Below are 24,293 nucleotides of genomic sequence, written 5' to 3'. Positions count from 1 at the left end.
TTGGTCTAAAATAGGAAGTCAGTGAATTATGGAGTTAGGGAGAGACTTAAGTCCATAATCTCACTTTAAGGGGACACTCATCCATCCTAGCAAGTAGATTGCATATTTTCATTGAACTATTTGCTATATTTGCTTGCTTTGGTTGTGTTGTCATCAATCACCAAAAGGGGAAGATTGTAAGGAAAATGGACCCCAGGCCATTTGGCTAAAGGGATTTTGGTGTTTGATGATCAACATAACCTGTGGACTGATGTGGTTGCTAGTGTTTATGTTTGTAGTTCACAGGATGCTAAAGTGACTTAGACTAAGGCATTGAGGAAAGCAACACCTCAAAAGAATACATTATGAAGACCATAAGTGAAGATCAACAAGTATCAAGCAAAGTCCAAGAAATGAAGAAAAGTGTTGCCACTGGTGGACTATCCTGCTAAGAGCACCAGACTGTCCGGTGCACCAGGCAACAGTAGCCTAACGACTAGTTTCTGGTGACACTGTGGACGAGAGCCCGGACTGTCCGGTGCGACATCGGACTGTCCGGTGCAAAGGCTGACAGCGCCAATGGTCGTCTGACAGATCCAACGGCTAGTGGCACACCGGACAGAGCGCTGGATTGTCCGGTGCCCACCAGCGGACTCTCCGGTGTGCCGCAGAGAGCTGCAGCCTTTCCTCCAATGGTTATAATTGAGTTGGGGCCTATATATACTTCACCTAACCGGCCATTTGAAGGTGTGGGAGCCCAAGCAACATACCAAGGCATATTATAGACATTTCCAAGTGCCCAAACACCCAAGTGCTTAATATAATTACTCGGTGATTAGCGTAGGTGCTTTGCGAAGTATTTAGGTTAGTTAGACCGAATTAGCGCTTACTCTAGGTGAATCCTAGTTAGTTGAGTGAGTTTAGAAAAACCACACAACCCCTCGTCTCTTGCATGAGCCATTGTAATTGTATCGAGTGGGGCAAGACTCTTGCGAGACTGTGACAACTGCGTTTGTGTCACGGTCGCCACTGTGTACCGGAGGGAATGAGGCCCGTTGCGTTTCGGCCGGGAGCTCGATAGTGGAGATGGCATGGAGCGTCTGAGAGGAGCCAGAAGCGGAGCACCACTTGCACGTGGAGAAGACCCACGACTCTCTACGGAGTTACTCGACCGAGGTGCTTGGCCCTCGCGTGGGCTACCCTTTGCATAGGGCACCAATGAGGATTAGTCGTAACCTTGCGTGGTCCCAGATACCTCGGTAAAAATACTGGCATCATCCATGAGAGTTTGCATCTCTACCTTGCTCTTTGCCTTCTGCATTTACATTAAGTATTTAAGTTTCGATCTTGTCTTTGTGATTAGATTACTTAGATTGGAACTTAGCATTTTGCGGTAGAGATAGCAAAAATTAGACAAAACCTAGTTTGCACATTCTAGATTGTTTATTTGCATAGGTTTAGCTTTAGGGATTTATTTGTGGCCTAGTTAGAGAAAGTTTTAGAAGTCCTAATTCACCCCCTCTTAGGTGTCATCATTTCCTTCAGTTGTGTCTAAAGTCCTCCGTGAGATATGCTCAAGGTCACCCACAGATACCAGCATAGAGTTTCCCTATGTACAAGGTAAAACATGAGGATACACACAACAAAACATATGACATCAAATTAACAAAATTAAATTGAGTTAGCAACTTGGTACCACTCTTTCTAGGATGGGAGCGGCATCGACTTGCGACCCTAGCTGAGTAGCTATGTCGAACGAAGTGTCTTCGTTGTCTGACGACTCTTGCTCGGCATAGTCTGCAGTTGTCCACTAGCCCTTAAGCTTGCACCTATTGGCACCATCATACCAAATCAAATACCTGCAGAAGTGGTAGTTCATGTGCGGCTGATCATTGTCATAGTTGTTGTCTCCCTCTTGATCCGATTCATCAATGTAATCTCGGTGGTGGGTCTCAAAGTCGATGACCTTCTTCTACCTCTGTCTGTCGAACCTGCAAATGGTAGACACATCTTTTAGGAATTTATTGCAAATTTGAAATAATAGTTAGACTAACAAGAGGACAAAGGCACTAACTTGTGGAGTTCTATCGAAGTGGAGAAGGGCTCCACCGGAAACTCCTGTTGCAATCCTAACTGTTGTGCCACTCGATGGGGCAAGTGGTACTCAACGACATAGAAGCAAATGAGGGGAAACCTCATTAGGTAAATGTCCCCGTCTTGCACGCACATGGAGCTCAACTGGATGTGGGCGAAAGCTGGCTCTTGATATGGTTGCTAGGTCACCTAAAAAATATTACAATTCACATCTAAGTTTATAGTAATGGTACCAACAGCGTAAAAAGCAAGTTAAATGACAAACTAAATGTACACAACTCACCATTGAAGGCATAAGTGCGTCCATCTCGTTGGAGTACTCCACGTAGGCACCCTGGTGTCATGTGAAGGGCTCCTGAACCTGGTCCCAGCGGTAGGCAGTCGTCGAACTTAGTCGGTGCCCGTCTATGACGAACCACTCACGAGGAGTGAACTCTCTCGGGCGACCAGCGAGTATGTGTGACCACATCCACAACTGGAGTAGGTACACACAACCACCGAAGTTCATGGACCTCGATGTCGACGGCATGCCTCGCAGAGTTGCCTGTACAGGAAGGGCAACACTCCAGAAGCCTAGTCGTAACCTCCTGTCGTGTCCCAGTCAATCAGGCAGGGCAGAAACATCCACGACACGTTGTCACCCATCACGTCTGGAAAAAGAATTGAGCCAAAAATGTGGATGATCCAAGCACGATAATGGTAGCCAACTGTCTGCTCGTCTGCTCCAGGTGGACACACACCAAAAGACTGCCTAAGCCATGTCAGTGGTACTCCGGTGTTGTGGCTACCTCGTAGGCCTTCAGGAAGCACTGTTCCAAGGAAGGCCTTGAGCCTCTGCCTCCAACCACCAGGTGCTGCCGAACTGGTCCTTGGACAACCACGAATGGTAAGACCAAGCAACTTCTGATAGTCTTCCAGTGTCACGGTCATCTCGCCACAGGGTAGGTGGAAAGTGAGTCTCTAGCCGCTACCTATGGGAACACAAACGATTAAAAATTCAGAAGTATGAAAAATATGCAATGGCTGTATTGCAAAAAATTGTGGATGGCGTTACCTGTCGACCATAGTCGCCAAAGCCACAGGGTTGAATGTTGGCAACCCACGGTGAACCTGGAATAATACGACGTCCAAGTCAGCTCTCTCTAGAAGAGGAGTGTACCTATCATCGTACTGCATCTCCTCTTGAAAGCGGTCATGGGTCCGAGCCCACAGAACAGGAAGCACCTAACAATCATATTAATTTCATTAGTCAATGATAAGTTGCGTTTAGTAATTTTAAATCGTAATATATATACAGAAAATTACCTCTCCCTCTGCGGTGAGATGACCCCTGTGGTGCTCGTCGTAGTGAGGGTCTAGCAAGTGGAACTCCGCCATCCTGTAAATTAAGAAAAGAAGGTTAGTAAATTGTACAAATGTAACAACAAATCCGGTGTAGTACAATAACAGATGTGTACTCTGCGTGTGAGGTAAACATTGTATCACACCTGACTAAGTGCCCAAATACATGTACGTGAGTTGTGGCCAAGTCTGCTGCATTTTCCGCATTCGTTCTGCTCTAGGTCCACGAGAAAGGGGGCGCTCGACCTCTCCTAGTGCAGCCGGAAACCTGATCCATGACCATGTTGCACCTGCTCCTTTTCCTAGTACCATGTTTGTCCCAACGGTGCGTTGGATCAGCAATGTATGTCGGACCAGTGTACGTTGGCCAATGTGACTCATCAAGAAAGGGGTCAAAACGAGGGCTCCAGGTACATATTAAGCTCTCCACACTGAACTCACAAGGGATGCTGCTCTCGAATGCAAAGTTGCGATGACGTGCGGCGGCAACATAATAAGAACATGAAAACTAGTATTGTCTAGGTTTACCACAACCACACGAGAATGCATCAAGTAACACAACATGTGTCCTCGAAGGCCGCACCTCACCATCGGAAGTTGTGCCACCCATCGTCGTTACCTCGTATTTTCCCAACTCCTTGTCGAAGCATTGAACCTCATGTTTATTGGCCCGTTCCTTTGCATTATTAAGATGTGCTGTTGGTTTAGGTGCCCATCTCTGACCTCACGTACCCATTGCCTTGGCCTGTGCGTATCTCTCATTAAACCACACCATAAGCCTATAGAAAGTGAATGTTACTATAGCATTGACTGGCATGGCACACATACCCTTCAACACACTATTAAATGACTCGGCCTTGTTGGTATTCTGGAACTCGAACCTCCAACCACCTTCGTCGTAGGCCCTTGTCCACTTCTAGGGTTCCCTCAACAATCCAGCAATCCAATTTTTACCTTCAACATTTGTTGCATCTTTTAGTTCCTTCAACTTGTCCTCGAAGAACAAAACCTCCTACTGTTGACAGACCTCCTCAAATAGGGGGAAATTATCTTTGGTACGATCCTTTCTAAGCATATTTTCTGCTAGGTGTCGAGTGCACTATCTATAGTGCATGGCTACATAGCCAGAAATATGCTCTTGCACTGCATTAAGAATACCATGATGCCTGTGAGATATGACACCAACCTCCCGACTAGGGCCCACGAGATGGATCCGAACAAGTCGCAAGAACCAAGACCAACTATCTCTATTCTGCTTCTCCACCAAGCCAAATGCCAAAGGAACCAATGTGTTGTCTGCGTCACATGAAATGGCAACCAACAATGTGCCCTTATACTTCCCAAGCAGAAAAGTACCATCAATAGAGAGCGCGGGATGACAATGCTTGAAGGCCTCTACGCACTGCGAGAAACACTAGAAATCACGAAAGAATATCTCTCTGCCATTCCTCCATCAATTGGGTTTAGGGATGCACTCGAAATGCATGCTTGGGTTTTTTTTGCTTTCTTTGCATTGAACAATGGGTCAACTTCTCGTAACCCTTCTCCCAATCCCCATATATCATCTTCCATGCTCATTGCTTTGCCCTCCATGCTTTCCCATACTTGATCCTATAACCAAACAACTCCCAAGTCATGGTCATAATTGACTTTACCTTCAAGTTTGGCTGACCCTTCAATGTCACCAAAAGCCTTTTCTCAATTAAGGTAGATGTCAACTGCCGATGCTTAGAGCTTAGCTCTGTTTGGGCACAAGTGTGTGGACCTACATTTTTTGTGATCTTAAACTTTCCAGTTTCCTTCTGCTTGTGGGCACATACCCTCCAACTACAATCTGACAACTCGCACACAACTGTGTAACGTCACCGTGCATACGAGTGTCTCACCTTGTAAGGTCTCTTGCGATTCACAAAATATTCCTGTAGCCATCGTCTCAGTGTAGGCAAGTCCTTAAAAATTAAGCCTTTCTTAATCTCAATGTTGTTAGCGTTATCCAGAGCCTCTAGTAGCTCATCATCTCATCCTTCTGCATATGCACCATTGGAATGACTTAAACTGCTAAATTTATGTACTGCAGGGTCGTCTTCAGAGCCAATGGAGATCAACTGTCGGAATATTGTACTAGATGCAACATGGGACAATAAACCCTCAATCAATATGCCAGGATCGTTTAAATTACAACAAATCTCCTCACAAGCCCTAGCAAAAATCTGGCCAAAAGAGGGCTTTTCATCGAACATCACCATCACCTTCTTCATTCCATCAAAACTAACATTCCCATAAACATCTTCCACAACGCTTCCTCCATGGTATGGTGTCACTAGGGTGTCCATCTATTGCAAACACGGATTCATAACTCAAAAGCTATTAAAGATGGTACATGACTAACACTATCAACTAATGATTAACTAATTACTATCCCCTTCTACTAATCTACTAAATCCTAAATACTTACTAATTAATAAATAAGTAATAGCTACTTACTAACTAATAACTACTCCCTCTGTCCCAGTATATAAGGTGTAACCACCTCTGGATCAAAGACCAAGAAATACATTTAATTCTCTCTATACCACTGCATCGATATACGTGTGCATAGAGAGAGCACACCTTATATTGTGGGACCAGAACAAAAAGTGGTTACGCCTTATATTCTGGGATGGAGGGAGTATATACTAACTAATAACTAACCACATCAAACATAGTTGAATACTGTGCGAAAAGAAGTTGTACCTGAGGTCGCGGTGGAGACAACTACCGATTGTGGTGGCGATATCGGACATCCTGCTATCTACAAAAAATTAACTTAGTACTCTTAGAAAAAAATTCGAAAGCACCTCCCCTATACGGTGAGGTTTCTAAAACCTGCAAATAAACATACAACACGATGGCTGGCATGCACATTCACAAACAAAAGAACAACACGATGGATCACGTGGACATACACATTCACTACGTAAACAAGTTTGCAAAAATCGTTAGGGTTTAGACATCAAAAAATCACATGTTGTTCATCGTACCTATGAGGTTCGGTGGATACAACCATACATGTTCAAGGTAAGGTAATGGTTCAATAGGTTACTACGAAAACAACTACACATATACATATTCACCACCACACATATACAACAACTACATCAAACAATACAAATTTTGACTAAAATTTGAACCAACAACCCTAAACCATAATCACACTTCGTTTAGTTTAAATGATCTAATGCTAAAAAAGATAAATTTTACCTGTGAAACGGTCGACTACGATGAAGGGCCGGCGGTGGATGGCAATGGGGGCATCAGGCACTGGCGACGGGGGCGGTGTAGCAGGTGGCACGGACCGTGGTGGGCTCGCTGACGGTTAGGGATGCACTCGAAATGCATGCCTGGGTTTTTTTTGCTTTCTTTGCATTGAACAATGGGTCAACTTCTCGTAACCCTTCTCCCAATCCCCATATATCATCTTCCATGCTCATTGCTTTGCCCTCCATGCTTTCCCATACTTGATCCTATAACCAAACAACTCCCAAGTCATGGTCATAATTGACTTTACCTTCAAGTTTGGCTGACCCTTCAATGTCACCAAAAGCCTTTTCTCAATTAGGGTAGATGTCAACTGCCGATGCTTAGAGCTTAGCTCTGTTTGGGCACAAGTGTGTGGACCTACATTTTTTGTGATCTTAAACTTTCCAGTTTCCTTCTGCTTGTGGGCACATACCCTCCAACTACAATCTGACAACTCGCACACAACTGTGTAACGTCATCGTGCATACGAGTGTCTCACCTTGTAAGGTCTCTTGCGATTCACAAAATATTCCTGTAGCCATCGTCTCAGTGTAGGCAAGTCCTTAAAAATTAAGCCTTTCTTAATCTCAATGTTGTTAGCGTTATCCAGAGCTTCTAGTAGCTCATCATCTCATCCTTCTGCATATGCACCATTGGAATGACTTAAACTGCTAAATTTATGTACTGCAGGGTCGTCTTCAGAGCCAATGGAGATCAACTGTCGGAATATTGTACTAGATGTAACATGGGACAATAAACCCTCAATCAATATGCCAGGATCGTTTAAATTACAACAAATCTCCTCACAAGCCCTAGCAAAAATCTGGCCAAAAGAGGGCTTTTCATCGAACATCACCATCACCTTCTTCATTCCATCAAAACTAACATTCCCATAAACATCTTCCACAACGCTTCCTCCATGGTATGGTGTCACTAGGGTGTCCATCTATTGCAAACACGGATTCATAACTCAAAAGCTATTAAAGATGGAGCGGCGACCGGCGGCGGGGCTCAGCGTATGGGGCGAGCAGGGCTTGGCGTAGGGGCAAGCTGAGCTTGGCGTAGGTGGCGACGAGAACCGGCGGTGGGGTGGCCGGTGGCGAGCTCGGCGGCTAGGGGTGAAAACTGTCGGTAAACATTAAAACCATTTTCCTTTTCATATTTATTATCAATGGTAAAATACCAAAAAAACGGTAATTTCCGAAAATGGTCGGAAGAGGACCAAACCGTTTTTGTTTATGATTTTTTCTACCGATTTCGTTTCCGTATTTTCGATAACTGTTTCCATTTTCGTTTAGACCTAAATTTCGGTAAAACTTTGAAAACGATTCCTGGCATCCGAAAATTACCATTTTCGTTTTCACCCCTATCGTCGGCGAAACCGATGTGTAGTCTCCGCGTTGCGAGTGAGAGAGGAAGGAGTGGCGCGCGGGGAGAGAGAAGGACACGATGGCTGCTTTACTCCCTAGCTTGACCCCAAGATTCGTGGCGCTGAGCTAGGGGGCCCACGTCGGTGTCGCGTGAGCCCTACAACGCGCGTCACGTATCTCGACGTTATAGGCTGTGGTGCCGAGACTTGTTACTTCGGCGCACGACCTATGATGTCAAGCAAAGAGTATAAAAATGACAGTAAGTCGTGCATGAGTTTAAATGTGAATTTTTTTTAATAAAAGGGCTAAAATAAAAAAAAATCGGGTGCCGGAGAGCCTAGGGGCAAAACTGGGAAAACCACGGTGGGCCCTAGTCGGTCTGGTGTTTGGAGATTTTCAGATCAGATCGGGGAGTGATAGGGGTAGTCGCAACAAAAAGAAACCAAACTCGGCTCGAGAGAGATCGCATCTTGCCTGCCCACCCAAGCTTCCCTTTCGTTCCTCCTCGCCCCAGCGACGCGGCCTCCCGTAGACCGAGCAAGGCAACCCACCACTGAGAGGCACGCAGAGGAGCAGGAAGCCGGAGACCAAGATGTCGTCGGTGTTCAGCGGCGATGAGACGGCCCCCTTCTTCGGTTTCCTCGGCGCCGCCGCCGCCCTCGTCTTCTCATGTTCGTCCCGCTTCCCCATACTCCTCTTCCACTCGCACGCTCGAGCGATTCCGTACCCGAAGCTCTAGTTTTTTTTTTTCCCGAATAGAGCTTCTGTTTCTCACCATCCATTTCCCGATCTACCGCTGGGGCTCCGTGGTTTGGCTCGATCTGGCCAAACTCCGGCCTCCGGTCAGCTCGATTACGGGCGCGCCGGTGCTGGATCTGCCCGTTGCTCCGCTAGATTTGGTCCGATCGGGTGTGGGATTTCAGAAATCGACAGCCTTTTCCCGTCAGACAGGCAGGTCCTGACTACGCTGTTCTTTTGCTTGATCCGATGCAGGCATGGGCGCAGCGTACGGGACCGCGAAGAGCGGCGTCGGCGTGGCGTCGATGGGTGTGATGCGGCCGGAGCTCGTCATGAAGTCCATCGTGCCCGTGGTCATGGCTGGTGTGCTCGGTATCTACGGGCTCATCATCGCCGTCATCATCAGCACTGGGATCAACCCCAAGGCCAAGCCCTACTACCTTTTTGATGGCTACGCTCACCTTTCGTCCGGGCTTGCCTGTGGCCTTGCTGGGCTTGCAGCTGGCATGGCCATCGGCATTGTTGGTGATGCTGGAGTCAGGTAAAGCTCCCTCTCTCTTTGTAGTGGACATCATATATTTACTATGTCCTTTTCCTACTATCTACTATTCAATGCCATGGCCAGAATGTTGATATTGTGCTATTTGAGTGCTACAAGGTTAATACACCTAGAGAGCCCACATTTTATCACCATAAAAAAAATTGACCTGCAGGGGTAAGAGAGCTCCGGGATTAAGAACAAGACCTTCTCATGGAGGTCAATAAAAACCCTCGAATCCCTGCCCCACTTTTAGTCATGTGAGAACGGTTGCTACTGAGGCCGGGCCTTATACCAATGCTTTGGCGTGGGATAGATAGGAGGATTTTTAACCTCAACTTAAATTCGCTCCCATGTGGAGTCGAACTTAGGACCTGATGAGTGCTATGCTACTAAGTCCACGTAACCAACTCAGCTAGAAGATCTAAATCCATGTACTATAGGTAGGTAGTGGCATTCAAATTCTTATTATTAGTCTAATATCTTTTGTACTGTTGGTCTTGCACATGAATTTTCGTCTTGGGTCGTCAAACAATCGAAAAATAAAATGTCTAAAATTATTCCCCCTACTGTACAATTAATAAATATTCTTTCTGACTTGGAACTATTCCCTGTCATTTTAATGATAGCATGTGTTTACTCTACGTCATGCTCCTGTTTTGTTTTGATATTGCACTTTCTAAAACATTTTCCTTTAATTGAGAAAATAGTGTTGATTAGAAGAACATGTAGGTATGTGTTTTCTTTCATCTGTATCTTTAAGCTCCCCATGCGTGTAAATAATAGTTGTTGGTTAGTGCACCGTAGATGTAGTGCTAACTGTCATATTATTGTATTTCTTTCTTACTGAAGTATGACCAACCTAAGTTTTACTGTTCTATGAACAAGATCATGCTCTTGGATGAGTATGCAAATTGATATATGACTATTTATAGGCTTATAAGACTATCTCCAGCAGCTTACACATACGCATACCCATATTCAAATTCCACTCTGCGAACAGTGTAGTCTACAATGCAGAACAGTGTAAAACAGTGCTTATGTGTAAACTTTGGGTGAACAAGGCTGTTAATGATCAACCTAATCTCCTTTCTTTGAGCGTTTCTTCTTTTAAGGAGGCAGTACATGCTTATTTGGGAATTGAAATTTTATTGACTTATTTTCTGGGCCACTGATTTCAGGGCGAATGCACAACAGCCGAAGCTTTTTGTGGGCATGATCCTCATCCTCATTTTCGCAGAAGCGCTTGCTCTGTACGGTCTCATTGTTGGAATTATCCTTTCATCCCGTGCTGGTCAATCCCGAGCAGATTAAGTGCACTACCATTCTGCGATTACCGTACTGTTTATTATGCTATTCTAAGAGAATTGAAACTCTATGCCCTTGTCTAGTTTATTCTTGTTACCATGTATTAATGAAACAATTTGTAGCTGAAGGAAGGTGACACTTCCAGCCATGTTGGTTTTGGCGGTGTTAAGCAGAGGTTATTTATTGGGTTAAGGTTGGAGGGATGTGGGTTAAGATTGGATGGATGCTCCTGGGCTAAGTGGATTTAATTTTTATCCTTGGTGAATAATGAACACGGAGGTGTAGCCAAATAATAACGTGATATATATATTTCTTTGCCCCTTTACTGGATGCCTGGATTTTCATTGTCATCTATACTTCGGCATGTTCACAGCGATAGCTGATGTTTTGTTTCTGATGTTTTTGAGCCAATGGTTGATAGGTGTATGAAGTACAAACTCATCACTGGGAATGTTTTGAATTCCTCATGCTGCCCCTTGCAATTCCTGCTGGGCAATGTGCCTCTGATTTGCTGTTTGAATTAACACGCTGATCTATGCAATGTCTCTAACAACATTCTCTAAATTTCATTCCCTAATAGGCTACGGATCATTTGATTGGAATGAAATTTGGAACGGGTATACTTGACGATGACGATATGAATCACTTGAAAAATAAACGTATTCGTTCGGTTGCAGATCTGTTACAAGATCAATTCGGACTGGCTCTTGGCCGTTTACAACATGCGGTTCAAAAAACTATCCGTAGAGTATTCATACGTCAATCGAAACCGACTCCACAAACTTTGGTAACTCCAACTTCAACTTCGATTTTATTAATAACTACTTATGAGACCTTTTTTGGCACATACCCCTTAGCTCAAGTTTTTGATCAAACCAATCCATTGACACAAACGGTTCATGGGCGAAAAGTGAGTTGTTTGGGTCCAGGAGGATTGACGGGGAGAACTGCAAGTTTTCGGAGCCGAGATATTCATCCGAGTCACTATGGGCGTATTTGTCCAATTGACACGTCCGAAGGAATCAATGTTGGACTTACCGGATCGTTAGCTATTCATGCGAGAATTGATCACTGGTGGGGATCTATAGAGAGTCCGTTTTATGAAATATCTGAGAAAGCAAAAGAAAAAAAAGAGAGACAGGTAGTTTATTTATCACCAAATAGAGATGAATATTATATGATAGCAGCAGGAAATTCTTTGTCCTTGAATCAGGGTATTCAGGAAGAACAGGTTGTTCCAGCTAGATACCGTCAAGAATTCTTGACTATTGCATGGGAACAGATTCATGTTAGAAGTATTTTTCCTTTCCAATATTTTTTCTATTGGAGGTTCTCTCATTCCTTTTATTGAGCATAATGATGCGAATCGGGCTTTAATGAGTTCTAATATGCAGCGCCAAGCAGTTCCACTTTGAGTCGTTCACTACTGCAATTCAAAAAATAATAATAATAATATTATATTTATTATATTATTATATTATAGTTTTATTTTATTATATTATAGTTAATTATATTATTATATTCTAATTTTATTATATTATAGTTAATGGTTCTAATTTGTTCTGAATTTTGCAGCACCCTTTGATGAGAGATATGAGCAAGAGGCTTCAAGAAAACTTGTGTTTTCGGAATTATATGAAGCCAGTAAACAAACAAAAAATCCATGGGTATTTGAACCCGAGTACCCGGGAAAAAGCAGAATATTTGATGGAAGAACAGGAGATCCCTTCGAACAGCCTGTTCTAATAGGGAAGTCCTATATCTTAAAATTAATTCATCAAGTTGATGAGAAAATTCATGGACGTTCTACTGGGCCCTACTCACTTGTTACCCAACAACCCGTTAGAGGAAAAGCCAAGCAAGGGGGACAACGAATAGGAGAAATGGAAGTTTGGGCTTTAGAAGGATTTGGTGTTGCTCATATTTTACAAGAGATACTTACTTATAAATCTGATCATCTTATAGCTCGCCAAGAAATACTTAATGCTACGATCTGGGGAAAAAGAGTGCCTAATCACGAGGATCCGCCAGAATCTTTTCGAGTGCTCGTTCGAGAACTACGATCTTTGGCTCTAGAACTGAACCATTTCCTTGTATCTGAGAAGAACTTCCAGGTTAATAGGGAGGATGTTTGATCGGAATAAATATAAATTTTTAAAAGAATATTCTATGTCTTTATGTCTTTTACAACATCCTCTAAAAGATTTTGTCCTCTATCCTTATCTCCAACAATATCCTCTAGATTCGGTCCTCTATATCAATAGTGATAATAGAATTCTTATTTTAATTTATAGTTTTTATCAACATTACATTGTCTGTCAACTGGAAAATATTATTTCAATTACATTGCATTGTCTGTCAACTGGAAAAATATTATGTACGTATCCGGATTAAATTTTAAATTAAGTACTTAAAATTCGAAATCAGTGGCCTGGTAAATTAATTAAGATAACACAATATAGGAAATTGCATTGTCTAGCTAAACTTTGTATTATATTTTTCTATCGGATGTATAAGAAAACAAAACAGGAAAGTTTTCTAAGTAAACTTTGTATTGTATATATTTTTTGTATGGGATGTACATGAAAACAAAACAGGCAATAGTTCTCGACAACGACCATACACAAGCAACAGTGTATAGCGAGGAACTTTATATTTGACGTCTCTAGCAGCGTGCGCGAGGAACTTTATATTTGACGTCTCTAGCAGCGTGCGCTAAATTTATAGGAGCCTATAGCAACTCTTGTTGGAGGTGTACCGGAGGCCAGCATCCGCTATATGTAGCTTTAGCGGATATTGCTGAAGTCGGTCTGAGGGACCTTTTGTGTTGGACTTCTTGGAGCTGCTTTTACTTCTGAAGAGTCAAAATGCTATCTTTTTTTTTTCGGAAAGCCAAAATCCAACTAAAAAGATGAAGATGGTTGGGAGCTGCTTTTACTTGCGAAAGGCAGAAGGCCAACCAAAGATGGTTACCAAAGCTGGTTAGAAGTAGCTTCTTTTGGTTGATACACTTTTTGGAAGTGCCTTGGACTTGCTTCTCTCCGTAGCATAGAGCTCACATTATTTTTTAAAGTATTTCTCGACTATATAAAACACTAATTTTCTCCTTCCCTTTTCATTTTATGTAAAAATAAGGTAAAATTGTGCGTAAATAGGAGTTTAAACCTTGTTGCCCCAATCTAATGAACATAACACATACTCCATCCCACAATAAAGTTTGTTTTATCACTTGCGTTTTATGTCTATATTCAAATAAATAATAATGAATCTTGACACACGTACAAAACACATACACTAAATATACAAAACACATACACCACTAACTATTGTATGAATCCAATAAGAGACAAAATTAATTTGAATGAATCCAATAAAAAACTAAAACAAATTTTAATTTGGAAAAAGGATTCACTTTGATACCGTCGAAGTTGAGGGAATCATAGCTAAACCTATTTAAACGTCAGGTCAAGGTCGGGTCGTGCGCCATATAGCATGGCTCATATCCGACACATGACTAGTGTCGGGTCGGATTGGATCGTGCCTCCCTGTTTGACGATTCTAGGTTAGATCGGGGTTTTGGCTTTGGGTCGGGTTTTTCGGGTTGAGTCGAGTTTTGGATAAAAAATCATGGCATGTATTCGGCGCATGGATTATTACGGGTCAAAAATTATAGCCCGTACCTTGCTCGTTGCATTGCTGGGTCGGGTCGGGCCGGTTTTTTGGTGAGTTGGGTCAAATTGGTTGGGTCAGATGATCCATGATCAGGTCTAATCATAGCATCATATTTCAACATGGTTAATGAATCTTCAATTCTAAGGCCTTGTTTTGATATACTTTATCGATTTCACTTTTATGTTGGGGTGGAAAAACCCAAGCATACGTGCATCTCAAATTATACCCCACCAGCATATGCGCATCTTATTCTATATGTGCATCTCGTTCTCTGTGTTGGTCGTGAAAATCTGATTAATTTTCAATTATAATGGCTAACGTATTTGAATTGAGGTGAATATGATAATAGCCAAATAAATAAGGGCTAATTATAGTTCTCTTTGGGCGGGCAATGGAAGGCTACACATTATCGGCAACTGATTTACCAGTCAACTATTGTCTTAAAAGAAAGACAGGAACATAGTACGAGGTACAAATAAAAAAAACTGTTGTTGCCGGTAGCTACCAGGATCACCCCTATCGTTGAGAAACTGTAGCGGCAGGTCACTGACTGTACAACTGGGCAAGGTCCATCTCGTATGCCTTCTTGATCACCTCCCTCTTGAGCTTGAGGGCAGCCGTGACGAGGCCTGACTCCGGCGTCCACGGCTCCGGTATCAGCTTGATTTTGGCAGGGATCTCAAACTTCTCCAACCGTGCTTGCTTACCAGCCTGAAGAACATGCATGTATCAGTAAAATCAAGTAATTATCATACCAACACAACGTGCTCAAGAAAAAAACCATACCCAACACATCATGCGATACCTATTATGGCGGCAACATTTAAGCTATAGTAAATAGTGCCTTTTGTAAAAAAAAAATGGAATGAAGAGAATGGTATTGTTCTATCTACCAGCAAATGCAACCATTACTGAAGCATTAAGTTCAAGGAACAAACCTTCACCAAAGATTGGAGGACTTCTTTGACTGTCCCTTGCTTGTGGCACAAATCTGAGAAATCACTATATGTCATTCCTTGTTTTGAGGCCCAGGATTTCAGCTCACTCTGTGCAGTTACAACAAGTGCCACACAGTAGCTGTGGAAGGGGTCAGCATGGATCATGATCTGGTCAACGTATGAGCACACACTCAAAGTAGCCTCCACCTGTGATTGTATTATTAGTTAGAATCGATAAACGACTTGTTTTGTTTGGTTAGAACAAAGAAGCCTCCCTATGTTATCAACAACAACAACAACAAAAAAAGACTGCCTACCTTTCCTAGAGAAACATATTCACCGTGTTGAAGCTTGACTATATCCTTCTTGCGGTCGATAATTTCAAGACATCCATCTGGGTGCAAGCGCCCAATGTCGCCAGAGTAGAACCATCGCATGCCTCTTTCATCAACCTTCAAAATATGCATAGTGTTCAGGTAAAGTAGCCACAATAAACACTTTCCTGGGCACTGGGTATTTGTTGCAAACACACCTTGTACACCTCATTTGTTTTTGCTTCATTTTTGAAGTAGCCTTTAGTTACATTTGGACCTCCAATAACTATTTCACCCCGAGGCATTGGTGAATCGGTTGTTAAGTATCCACCTTCGGCCCAGTCTATCAACTATAATGCGTGATTGAAATTATGTTAGGAAAACAATATTGCGTCTGAAACCAAGGGAAATAACTCATACCACAAAATGAAAGAAACCATACGAATAAAAGCGGACGTGCAAAAAAAGTCAATACTACACAATAACTTTTCTTTCTAGATTTGCACTTCAAGAATTAAAATATATTCATCCTATCAGTGATCTTTAATACCACATTTTTTTCTCAATACTTTAATATGGCGCTTGGCATAGATAAAATACTTATCCTCTGCAACTACAGAAAATCTCCAAGATTTACTTGAACAAATAATTAGCAAGATATGTCATGAACTGTACTATTATGAATGAAAATAATGCTTGTTTCTATGGGAGAACTATGTCAGGTGAAGTAAATATAAAAAACTTTGGTTCTATACCTTAATGTATGAACAAGGCAAAGGGGGACCAACGCGACCAACAGATGTTTCATCATACTCTGAAAATGTCCCACCAGCACAGGTTTCAGTCAAGCCATATCCTTGAGATATTGGAGCCCTGCAATAACACAAATCACACTATCAATTTCTGCACTGTAAGTAAAATGAAACAATTGTTTTGATCCCTGCAAACTATTCATTCGAATGTTTGAATCCAAATTTGTGAAACAAAAAGTGGACAACAGATGCAATTGGCGTTTAACACAAATTGAGAATGTCAATGAAAAAAAGAAAACTTGAATCTCACCCAAGACATATATTGATAAATCTCTGTGTTTCCCCTGACAGAGGTGCTCCACCTGCAAGAATAAAGCGAATCCGTCCTCCCAAGATTGCACGAACCTTTCGGAAGACGAGCATATCCCACAAAAGCTTCTCTAGTCCCCACGCACCCAACCAGCTTCCATTGACAGCAGCTAGACGACGGCTATAGGCAATATCAAATAATCTCTTCGCTAACCCACCTTTTGCATCTACCTGAATTCATCTCAGCATGAAAGAAATAGAACAGCAGAGAGAACATGAAAGATCACAAAAGGCAATTTATGAACTAATTGTAACGAAGAACTTACATTTTTTCGTACACCATCACGAACACGATCAAGTATAGCAGGTACAGCAGTCATTAGCGTTGGCTTCAGTACAGAAGCATCACCTTGCGTCCCCTTTTTTATTTTATTTGATGTATCAGTCAGGGTCAAAGGTGACCCGTAACCTATTGAAGCCCCAACACCAGTTATGATTGCCTAAACATTCCATTTGCATAGATTAAGTCAGCATAAAAAAGAACAACAATGTGGAATAAACTGGCATGCCATGTCAATGCTTACCTCAGCTGCCAATTCAAGGATATGTGCTAGGGGAAGATATGCCAGGTACACATCCTTCTTGCCAAGACCAGGCACAATCGTCATAACAGCTGAAACTACAGCCAAGACATTTTGGTGGCTCATCATGACTCCCTGTGAAATTTTATACAAACAAGAATGTTGCATCAATCAGAAGGATCTGTAGAGTAGATTATCTCAAAAATAACCATTGATAAGTGTACGCATTCTGAAGTGTTCGAACATGAACACTACTAAAGAGAGCTTATTTCATATCTGCTGCAGAATCAAAATGAAAATGTTGAAATACTAGGATTTGAACAAACCTTAGGCATTCCTGTGCTTCCACTCGTATACATAATCACTGCAGTATCTGATGGGAGAGGCAAGTTTGCTTCAACAGGTCTTTGCAAGCCTATACTCTCTACCTCTTCAAATGACTTGACTGTCCAGCTAGTACAGTTTTCAGCCAAGGACACTTCAACTGAGATGCCTTCCTCATCAATGTAGATGACATGTTTCACAGTGTCAAGTTGCCCACTTATATCAATCAGCTTTTTAAATTCTTTTCGTCCACATACAACAGTAGTTACCTCGGTCTAAAGAGCAGAGTCAAGAATAAGATCAGCTGAAAGTACAACAATGCACCTATAATAGGTATGGCATTGTAAATTAATCTTCAAGGAACAATGTTTGAGAATGAATGCCACTATATGATGATCATAAAAGAGAGAGATGCCACAGCTAGCAAAAGCGAAAAATCAATTGTGTTGATATATGGTATCGTATGGGCCTGACAATGATATAAGCAAAGATTTCGAATACATAAACAACACAGGGTGAAGTAACCCAACCTCATTTAGTGAGTGACATAGCGCTCCCTCCCCCAAAGAGGCATAGATTGTGACAACTGCAATATTTTGTCTGAAGCATGCCTAGCAAAGAGAGGGATAAATATTAACTCAATGTAAAATAGCATAGGTAAAATGTGGTGGGACAATTAATTTAACGCAAAATAAGTAAAACATTATAACTGATGTTTACATTAAATGGTGATATAATTGAATGAAACCGGCTTTCATGTGACAATACAGATAACTTGTTAAAGCTGCATATCCATATCATTACCACTGCCCATTCATCAAGAAGGCGAACATCACTGTGTCTCTTGAATATTCTACCTATATGTTTTTTTGCAAACCTTGTATTGTGAAGAAACTCAACGACGAATTTACATTATCTGAACTTCAGATGTTTGATGCTCGATAGCATCTATATTTGCCAATATCTGCAGATGGGTTGAGAAAGTACCTGCAACGCAATCTGCCACTCAGCCCGTGTGTCAGCAAAAATAGCAACACGCTCATCCTTGAGGTGTCCAATCCGCAGTAGACCAGAAGCGAAATTGCAGACAGTTTTGAATGCATCAGCATAGCTTCTCCACTCATAGTTTCCCAAATGGAGCTTCTCAAAGGATCTTCCATCAGCAGCCACTACCATTTCTCTTGCAATGAGCTTCCTGGTGCCAAACAGGGGTGTAGAGGCAAACTGCTTGCACGATTGCTCAAATAGCTCAGCAAGCGTGGAAATCCCCTCCCAGCGCGTCTTGACAGGTCTTTCAAATCTGTGGTTACGGATGGCGCAGCCAGGCTCTCCACCCACATTGACTGGCACCCCCCTCTTCTTCTCGGACTTTCTCTTGGTAAGCAGCAGAGATGCCACAAAAGGGAGAATGAATCCCAAGAAATACGGATTCATATTGCTTCTAATATATGGAGTGCCAGTAGGCAAAATTTATTGGCAGGTGCCTTGGTGTTAGAAACCTGCAATAAGAATTTAATTGGGTTAAGGTTTCCACAATTTCTAGTTCTGAACGTTAATAGTTAGAAAAATAAAACGTCAAATACTAAACAACAACCCCAACTCTATGATTCATTTTCTCCTGTACAGATTAGGACTACAACAACGCACGCTGAGTAGCTGATTACGCGGACAGAACATGAAATCCTCAAAATTTCCACAAGCATTATTTTGGAGCTTCAGCTGATCAGTTCTTAAAGGGAATAACTCGAGGCAAGTTCAGAGTGATATTTGAAATGATATAAGCAAGGCTGTAGGCTCCTAGAACAGACTTTAAATGCAACCACAGCCCACAGGTTCCGTACGCAGAGAACTGGGCGGCAACGCGGTCGCACCCCAGATCAGAGAAAGTCCACCTCAGCGGCGAAACGCGCAAGTACGACGACCCCCGACCCCGAGCTCAGGATCCCAAACTCAGTCGAAAGAAACAGGGAGCGCACGTACCTGCGAGCGTGATGAAACGCAGGGTGGCAGGACGGCGCGGAGACTGAGAGGGAAGGAAATAAGGCGCGCGTCGGGCGGAGAATCCGAAGACGCCGGCGCCGCCGAGGCCGTTTTTTTGTCGCTCTCGCATCACGGCCTTCGTCATGTCTCGCTTGTGGGGTCAGGTTTTTGGCTGGGCCTTGCGTGGCGACTCTTGGGATCCACGGGCCACTTTTGCCAGGCCTTTCTGCTTTGTCTGCCGAGGAAAACCACCTTTGTGTTTCTAAAAAAACCCTCTCCTTTTGTCTACAATCTCGACTCCTTTTAAAAAAAAGTTTAATATGTTCTGCTGAAGAAAACAGTGATGCCTAAGGTAGGGGTGAATTAGGACTTCTAAAACTTTCTCTAAACTAGGACACAATTAAACCCCTAGAGCAAAATCTATGCAAATAAATAATCTATAATGTGCAAACTAGTTTTTGTCTAAGTGTTGGTATCTCTACCGCAATGGCTAAGTTTCAATTCTAAAAAACTAACTTAGAAAGTTAAGATTGAAACTTAGATGCTTAATATAAATGCGGAAGCTAAAGAGCAAGGTAGAGATGCAAACACTCGTGTATGACGCCGGTATTTTTACCGAGGTATCCGGAACCACGCAAGGTTCCAACTAATCCTCGTTGGTGCACCTACGCAAAGGGTAGCCCACACGAGAGCCAAACACTACGATCGAGTAACTTCATAGAGAGCTGCGGGTATTCTCCACACGCAAGTGGTGCTTTGCTTCCGGCTCCTCTCAGACACTCCCCGTCGTCTTCACTATCGAGCTTCCGACCGAAAACGTCATGGGCCTCGTTCTCTCCGGTACACGGTGGCGGTCGTGACACAAACTCGGTTCACGGTCTCGTAAGACTCTCGCCCCACTCGGTACAATTACAACGGCTCACGCAAGAGCCGAGGGGTTGTGTGGTTTTTCTAAACTCACTCAACTAACTAGGATTCATCTAGAGCAAGCGCTAATACGATCTAACTAACCTAAGCACTTCGCAAAGCACCTATGCTAATCACCGAGTGATTCTATTAAGCACTTGGGTGTATGAGCACTTGAAAATGTCTATACTATGCCTTGGTATGTTGCTTGGGCTCTTGCACCTTGAAATGGCCGATTGGGTGGAGTATATATAGGCCCCAACTTAAATCTAGTTGTTGGAGGAAAGCTGCAGCTTTCTGCGGCACATCGGACAGTCCGGTGCGCCTAGTCGTTGGATCTGTCATATGACCGTTGGCGCTGTCAGCCTTAGCACCGGACAGTCCATGCCCTCCTCCAATGTACCACTAGGAACTAGTCGTTGGGCTACTGTTCCCTAGTGCACCGGACAGTCTGGCGTGTGCCACCGGACAGTCCAATGTCCTCGACTGGACAATCCGCTAGTGTAAACACTTTTCTTTGTTTCTTGTACTTTGCTTGATACTTGTTGATCTTCACTTTTGATCTTCATAATGTCTTCTTTTGAGGTGTTGCTTTCCTCAATGCCTTAGTCCAAGTCACTTTAGCATCCTGTGAACTACAGAACATAAACACTATCAAACACATTAGTCCACAGGTTATGTTGATCATCAAACACCAAAACCTTTTGAGCCAAATGGACTGGGTCCATTTTCCTTACAATCTCCCCCTTTTGGTGATTGATGACAACACAACCAAAGCAAGCAAATATAACAAACATTTGAATGAAAATATACAATCTACTTGCTAGGATGCATGATTTTCCCCACAATGTGAGATTATGGACTTAAGCCTCCCCTAACTCCATAATTCACTTACTTCCTATTTTAGACCAAAAGACCAAAACCACTTTTAAGATGAAAATTTTAATTTGATTGTGTTTGATGTTTGATATCATTTTCATTACTTTGGTCCCTAAAACTTCTCCCCCTTTGGCATCAACCACCGAAAAGGAAGACATTAAAAGCATGTAGAAAGCAAACTCTTGCCCTCTTAAAGGATTTAACAATTTAAGCACTAAAAGATTACTCCCCCTAAATGAGTGTTCTCCTTTTGAAAGAATTTTCTCCCCTTTAGAGACGAAGAAATACTCCCCCTGATAGATATAATTTGACAGCATATGCATTTATAGTAATATGGGAAGTATAGGATGTGAAATATAGTCTAATCAAATATTGGAGAAGACATGTAAATGATGCCAAATATAGTCACAAAGATACCAATTGTAGACCAATTGTAAACTTGTGAGACATAAGAATGCTCGTGGATTTGCAGTGGAAGCTTATTGTCTTTCTCCGGGGACTCCATTTTCCTTCAATGAGACTACTACATATAATAGACTTGAAAATATGTATTAGTCTCGAAGATTTAGATTATAGAGTAACCTCCCCCTGTAAGTATGCATACAAGTTTTGAATACCTGTAGGAGACATGCACTTGATTTTGATATCAAGAGAGGCAAATTATCTATAATCCGAGCTTTGGCACATATAACTTAAATGATACCAATTGAAGTATTATACCACTTGTAGTATATTGATTGTAGTATATTGATTGTAGTATATGTCATATGAAAATACCAATTGATGTACCATTTTCTTAGGAATGTTGAATAAGCTATGTGTCGTGCTTAACTAAACATTTTAAACCATGTAGGCTTGCTCAAGAGTATGAATTGAGAACAAGCAATCCTATCATATGATTGTCCTAGTATGCATGTAGTTAATATCTAAAGTAAATATCACATGTAAAACTAGGCATATAAGGTAAAAACTAGATACAAGAAAATAGATACGCATATCTAAAAAGGAAATACAATAAATCTAGTTACCTTAGTCATGGGTGGGGAATTTGGGTCCAAAGTATTCACTAACCCACTTGGCAATAGACTTAATCCAATATGATGTATCCCATGATATACATCCCAATTTTGTCAAGTCTCCAAATTCCCGGATGTCCTTCGTACTCCTCACTTCCCTCTCGGGATCGAAACCTTCTTGGTGCTTTTCATGGTTGAAATAATTTCCTTTGGCACCTAGATGCGTTTGGCCCCCTTTCCTTTGTTGGCCTTGATTGCTATCACCTTTCCATTTTTTTCTTCTTGATCAAATATGGTGTAGCAACCTTTTTATCCACCTTGTTGATGTAGGTGCTGGAGATTTTTCTTATTGGCTTTTGCTTGAGCTTTTGTTTTTGCTTATCCCCGATCTTCACCTTGCATTGGTAAGACTTGTGGCCTTCCTTGTGGCATAGCCTACAAATCACAGTTTCTCCCTCCACAGGCTTGTTCACTCCCGTAGTGGTGTTATCCTGAGGAGGTTGGATTTGTTTGGCTTTGCCTTTCTTGTCATACAAAGCCTTGCTAAGGCAAGGCACTTCTTGCTTTAATTGCTCATTCTCCATTGCAATCTCATTCGAACATGATTCTATAACAACATTCTTAACAAGAACTTGATTGCAGGGGTTAGATAATCATCAATTAAATCAAAGCAAAAAGTAGAAGCATCTTTCTTAATAATTTTAGGCATTTCAACCAAAGATACTTCTAGGGTGCTACCAACGTTTTCTAGCTTAGTAGTTAGCTCATCGTTATGTATGCTAAAAATTTCCATTTTCTCTAGAAAATTTTCAATGGCTTCTTGAGAGCTAGCTAACTTAGCCTTAAGTTTTTCATTCTTTTTCATAAGGCCATCATCGGTAGTTGTGGATGAAGCACTAGACTCTAATTGCTCAATTTTAGTTGATAGCTCATAATTCAAATTTGCAAATGTTTGAAATTTTTCTAGCAAACATTTATAATCATTTTGAGAGCTAATCAACTTATTTTTCAAAGTTTTAAGTTGAGCCTTTTGCCTAGTGCAAACATCCTGGAAATATTTTATGGCTTCCGCAAGCTCATCTACGGAGGGCTTTCCCTCACCTTCATCATCACTACTGCTATCGTCACTAGAGGATGAATTACTCATTTTACCTCTTGCCATAAGGCACTTGCGTGATAACCGTGATGAGCGTGATGAGGATCAGTGGTTGCGCGTCCTTGGAGGTTCATCTTCGCTTGAAGAGTCATCCCAAGTTTTGACACTTGTAAGCGCCTTGCCTTTGCTCCTCCCTTTTATGGGTTCGGCCATATTTGGACAGCTGTCCCTAAAGTGGCCCTTCTCCCCGCATGCGGAGCATCCTCTCTTTCTTTGCTTTTTCCTGTCAATGTTAAAGAGAAGATCCTCGATCTACAAGGGCACACCCATTAGATTAATCTTGCGAATCATCCCCATTACCTTTCCGACACTTCAGATTGTTTCTTTATCCTCAGAGGATGATATTGATGGTTGATTATCTTCATCATCATCATCACTTTCTTCTTCCTCTTCTTCACTTGAGGAACTTGGAGTGGGAGCCTTCTTTTTTGCCTTTTCTTTCATCACATGCAAAAGCATATGGTCTTGAAGAAGTTGGCTCCTCTTGTCGACCCATTTTTCGTGACATTTTAAATACCGCAATTTTCCAATCACAATGGTCGGGGTCATTGTATTCAAGTCCTCCATGTTGTGAAGAATAGTGATGATGGTCCCATATCTTTGGTGTGGTAGTAGGGACATAATCTTTCTCACAATGTCCGCATCACCTAGCTTATTAATGCCAATAGAATTGAGCTCATTGATGATTAGATTCAAACGAGAATACATATATCTAACAAGCTCATTATCCTTCATAGCAAAAGAATTATACTCATTTAAGACTAGACAATGTTTTTGCTCACGGACATGGATGTGCCATCATGGAGCTCATGCAATTTT

The 24,293-nt window shown here is 42.1% G+C and overlaps 2 protein-coding genes across 4 annotated transcripts; one reads left to right on the top strand and one right to left on the bottom strand.

The window, feature by feature from the left end:
• The first annotated feature begins 8,544 nt into the window (after positions 1–8,544).
• Positions 8,545–10,971, top strand: LOC542441 (V-type proton ATPase 16 kDa proteolipid subunit). The gene is made up of 3 exons (NM_001349564.1): positions 8,545–8,734; positions 9,057–9,342; positions 10,521–10,971. The coding sequence occupies exons 1-3, from the start codon at positions 8,656–8,658 to the stop codon at positions 10,651–10,653; spliced, it is 498 nt and encodes a 165-aa protein (NP_001336493.1). The 5' UTR covers positions 8,545–8,655; the 3' UTR covers positions 10,654–10,971.
• A 3,668-nt stretch (positions 10,972–14,639) lies between these two features.
• On the bottom strand, positions 14,640–20,643 carry LOC103654554 (long chain acyl-CoA synthetase 9, chloroplastic). 3 transcript variants are annotated; one of them, XM_008681400.4, is made up of 12 exons: positions 19,518–20,643; positions 18,525–19,036; positions 18,068–18,148; positions 17,540–17,812; positions 17,217–17,348; positions 16,959–17,132; positions 16,634–16,863; positions 16,327–16,444; positions 15,790–15,921; positions 15,575–15,709; positions 15,258–15,464; positions 14,640–15,030 (listed from the first exon to the last, which is right to left on the bottom strand). In XM_008681400.4, the coding sequence occupies exons 2-12, from the start codon at positions 18,969–18,971 to the stop codon at positions 14,863–14,865; spliced, it is 2,097 nt and encodes a 698-aa protein (XP_008679622.1). In that variant the 5' UTR covers positions 18,972–19,036; positions 19,518–20,643; the 3' UTR covers positions 14,640–14,862. The 3 variants fall into 3 exon arrangements, with proteins under 3 accessions (XP_008679622.1, XP_020408418.1, XP_035823407.1); XM_020552829.3 differs by having other exon boundaries at positions 19,379–19,537; XM_035967514.1 differs by having other exon boundaries at positions 19,409–19,519.
• Positions 20,644–24,293: the final 3,650 nt, after the last annotated feature.

This window comes from Zea mays, chromosome 4, assembly GCF_902167145.1.
Source record: "Zea mays cultivar B73 chromosome 4, Zm-B73-REFERENCE-NAM-5.0, whole genome shotgun sequence".
Lineage (NCBI taxonomy): Eukaryota > Viridiplantae > Streptophyta > Magnoliopsida > Poales > Poaceae > Zea > Zea mays.
The sequence above is the reverse complement of the archived record's forward strand: the minus strand, read 5'-3'. Positions and strand labels throughout refer to the sequence as shown.

Excerpts from the sequence above, each read along its gene's own strand:
- LOC542441 (NM_001349564.1), top strand. The coding sequence starts at position 8,656 with ATGTCGTCGGTGTTCAGCGGCGATGAGACGGCCCCCTTCTTCGGTTTC. Across the intron at positions 8,735-9,056 it reads CGCCGCCCTCGTCTTCTCAT|GCATGGGCGCAGCGTACGGG; the intron begins GTTCGTCCCGCT and ends GATCCGATGCAG. Across the intron at positions 9,343-10,520 it reads GTTGGTGATGCTGGAGTCAG|GGCGAATGCACAACAGCCGA; the intron begins GTAAAGCTCCCT and ends CACTGATTTCAG.
- LOC103654554 (XM_008681400.4), bottom strand. The coding sequence starts at position 18,971 with ATGAATCCGTATTTCTTGGGATTCATTCTCCCTTTTGTGGCATCTCTG. Across the intron at positions 17,349-17,539 it reads GAAGCACAGGAATGCCTAAG|GGAGTCATGATGAGCCACCA; the intron begins GTTTGTTCAAAT and ends AAAATTTCACAG. Across the intron at positions 15,031-15,257 it reads TCCTCCAATCTTTGGTGAAG|GCTGGTAAGCAAGCACGGTT; the intron begins GTTTGTTCCTTG and ends CATGTTCTTCAG.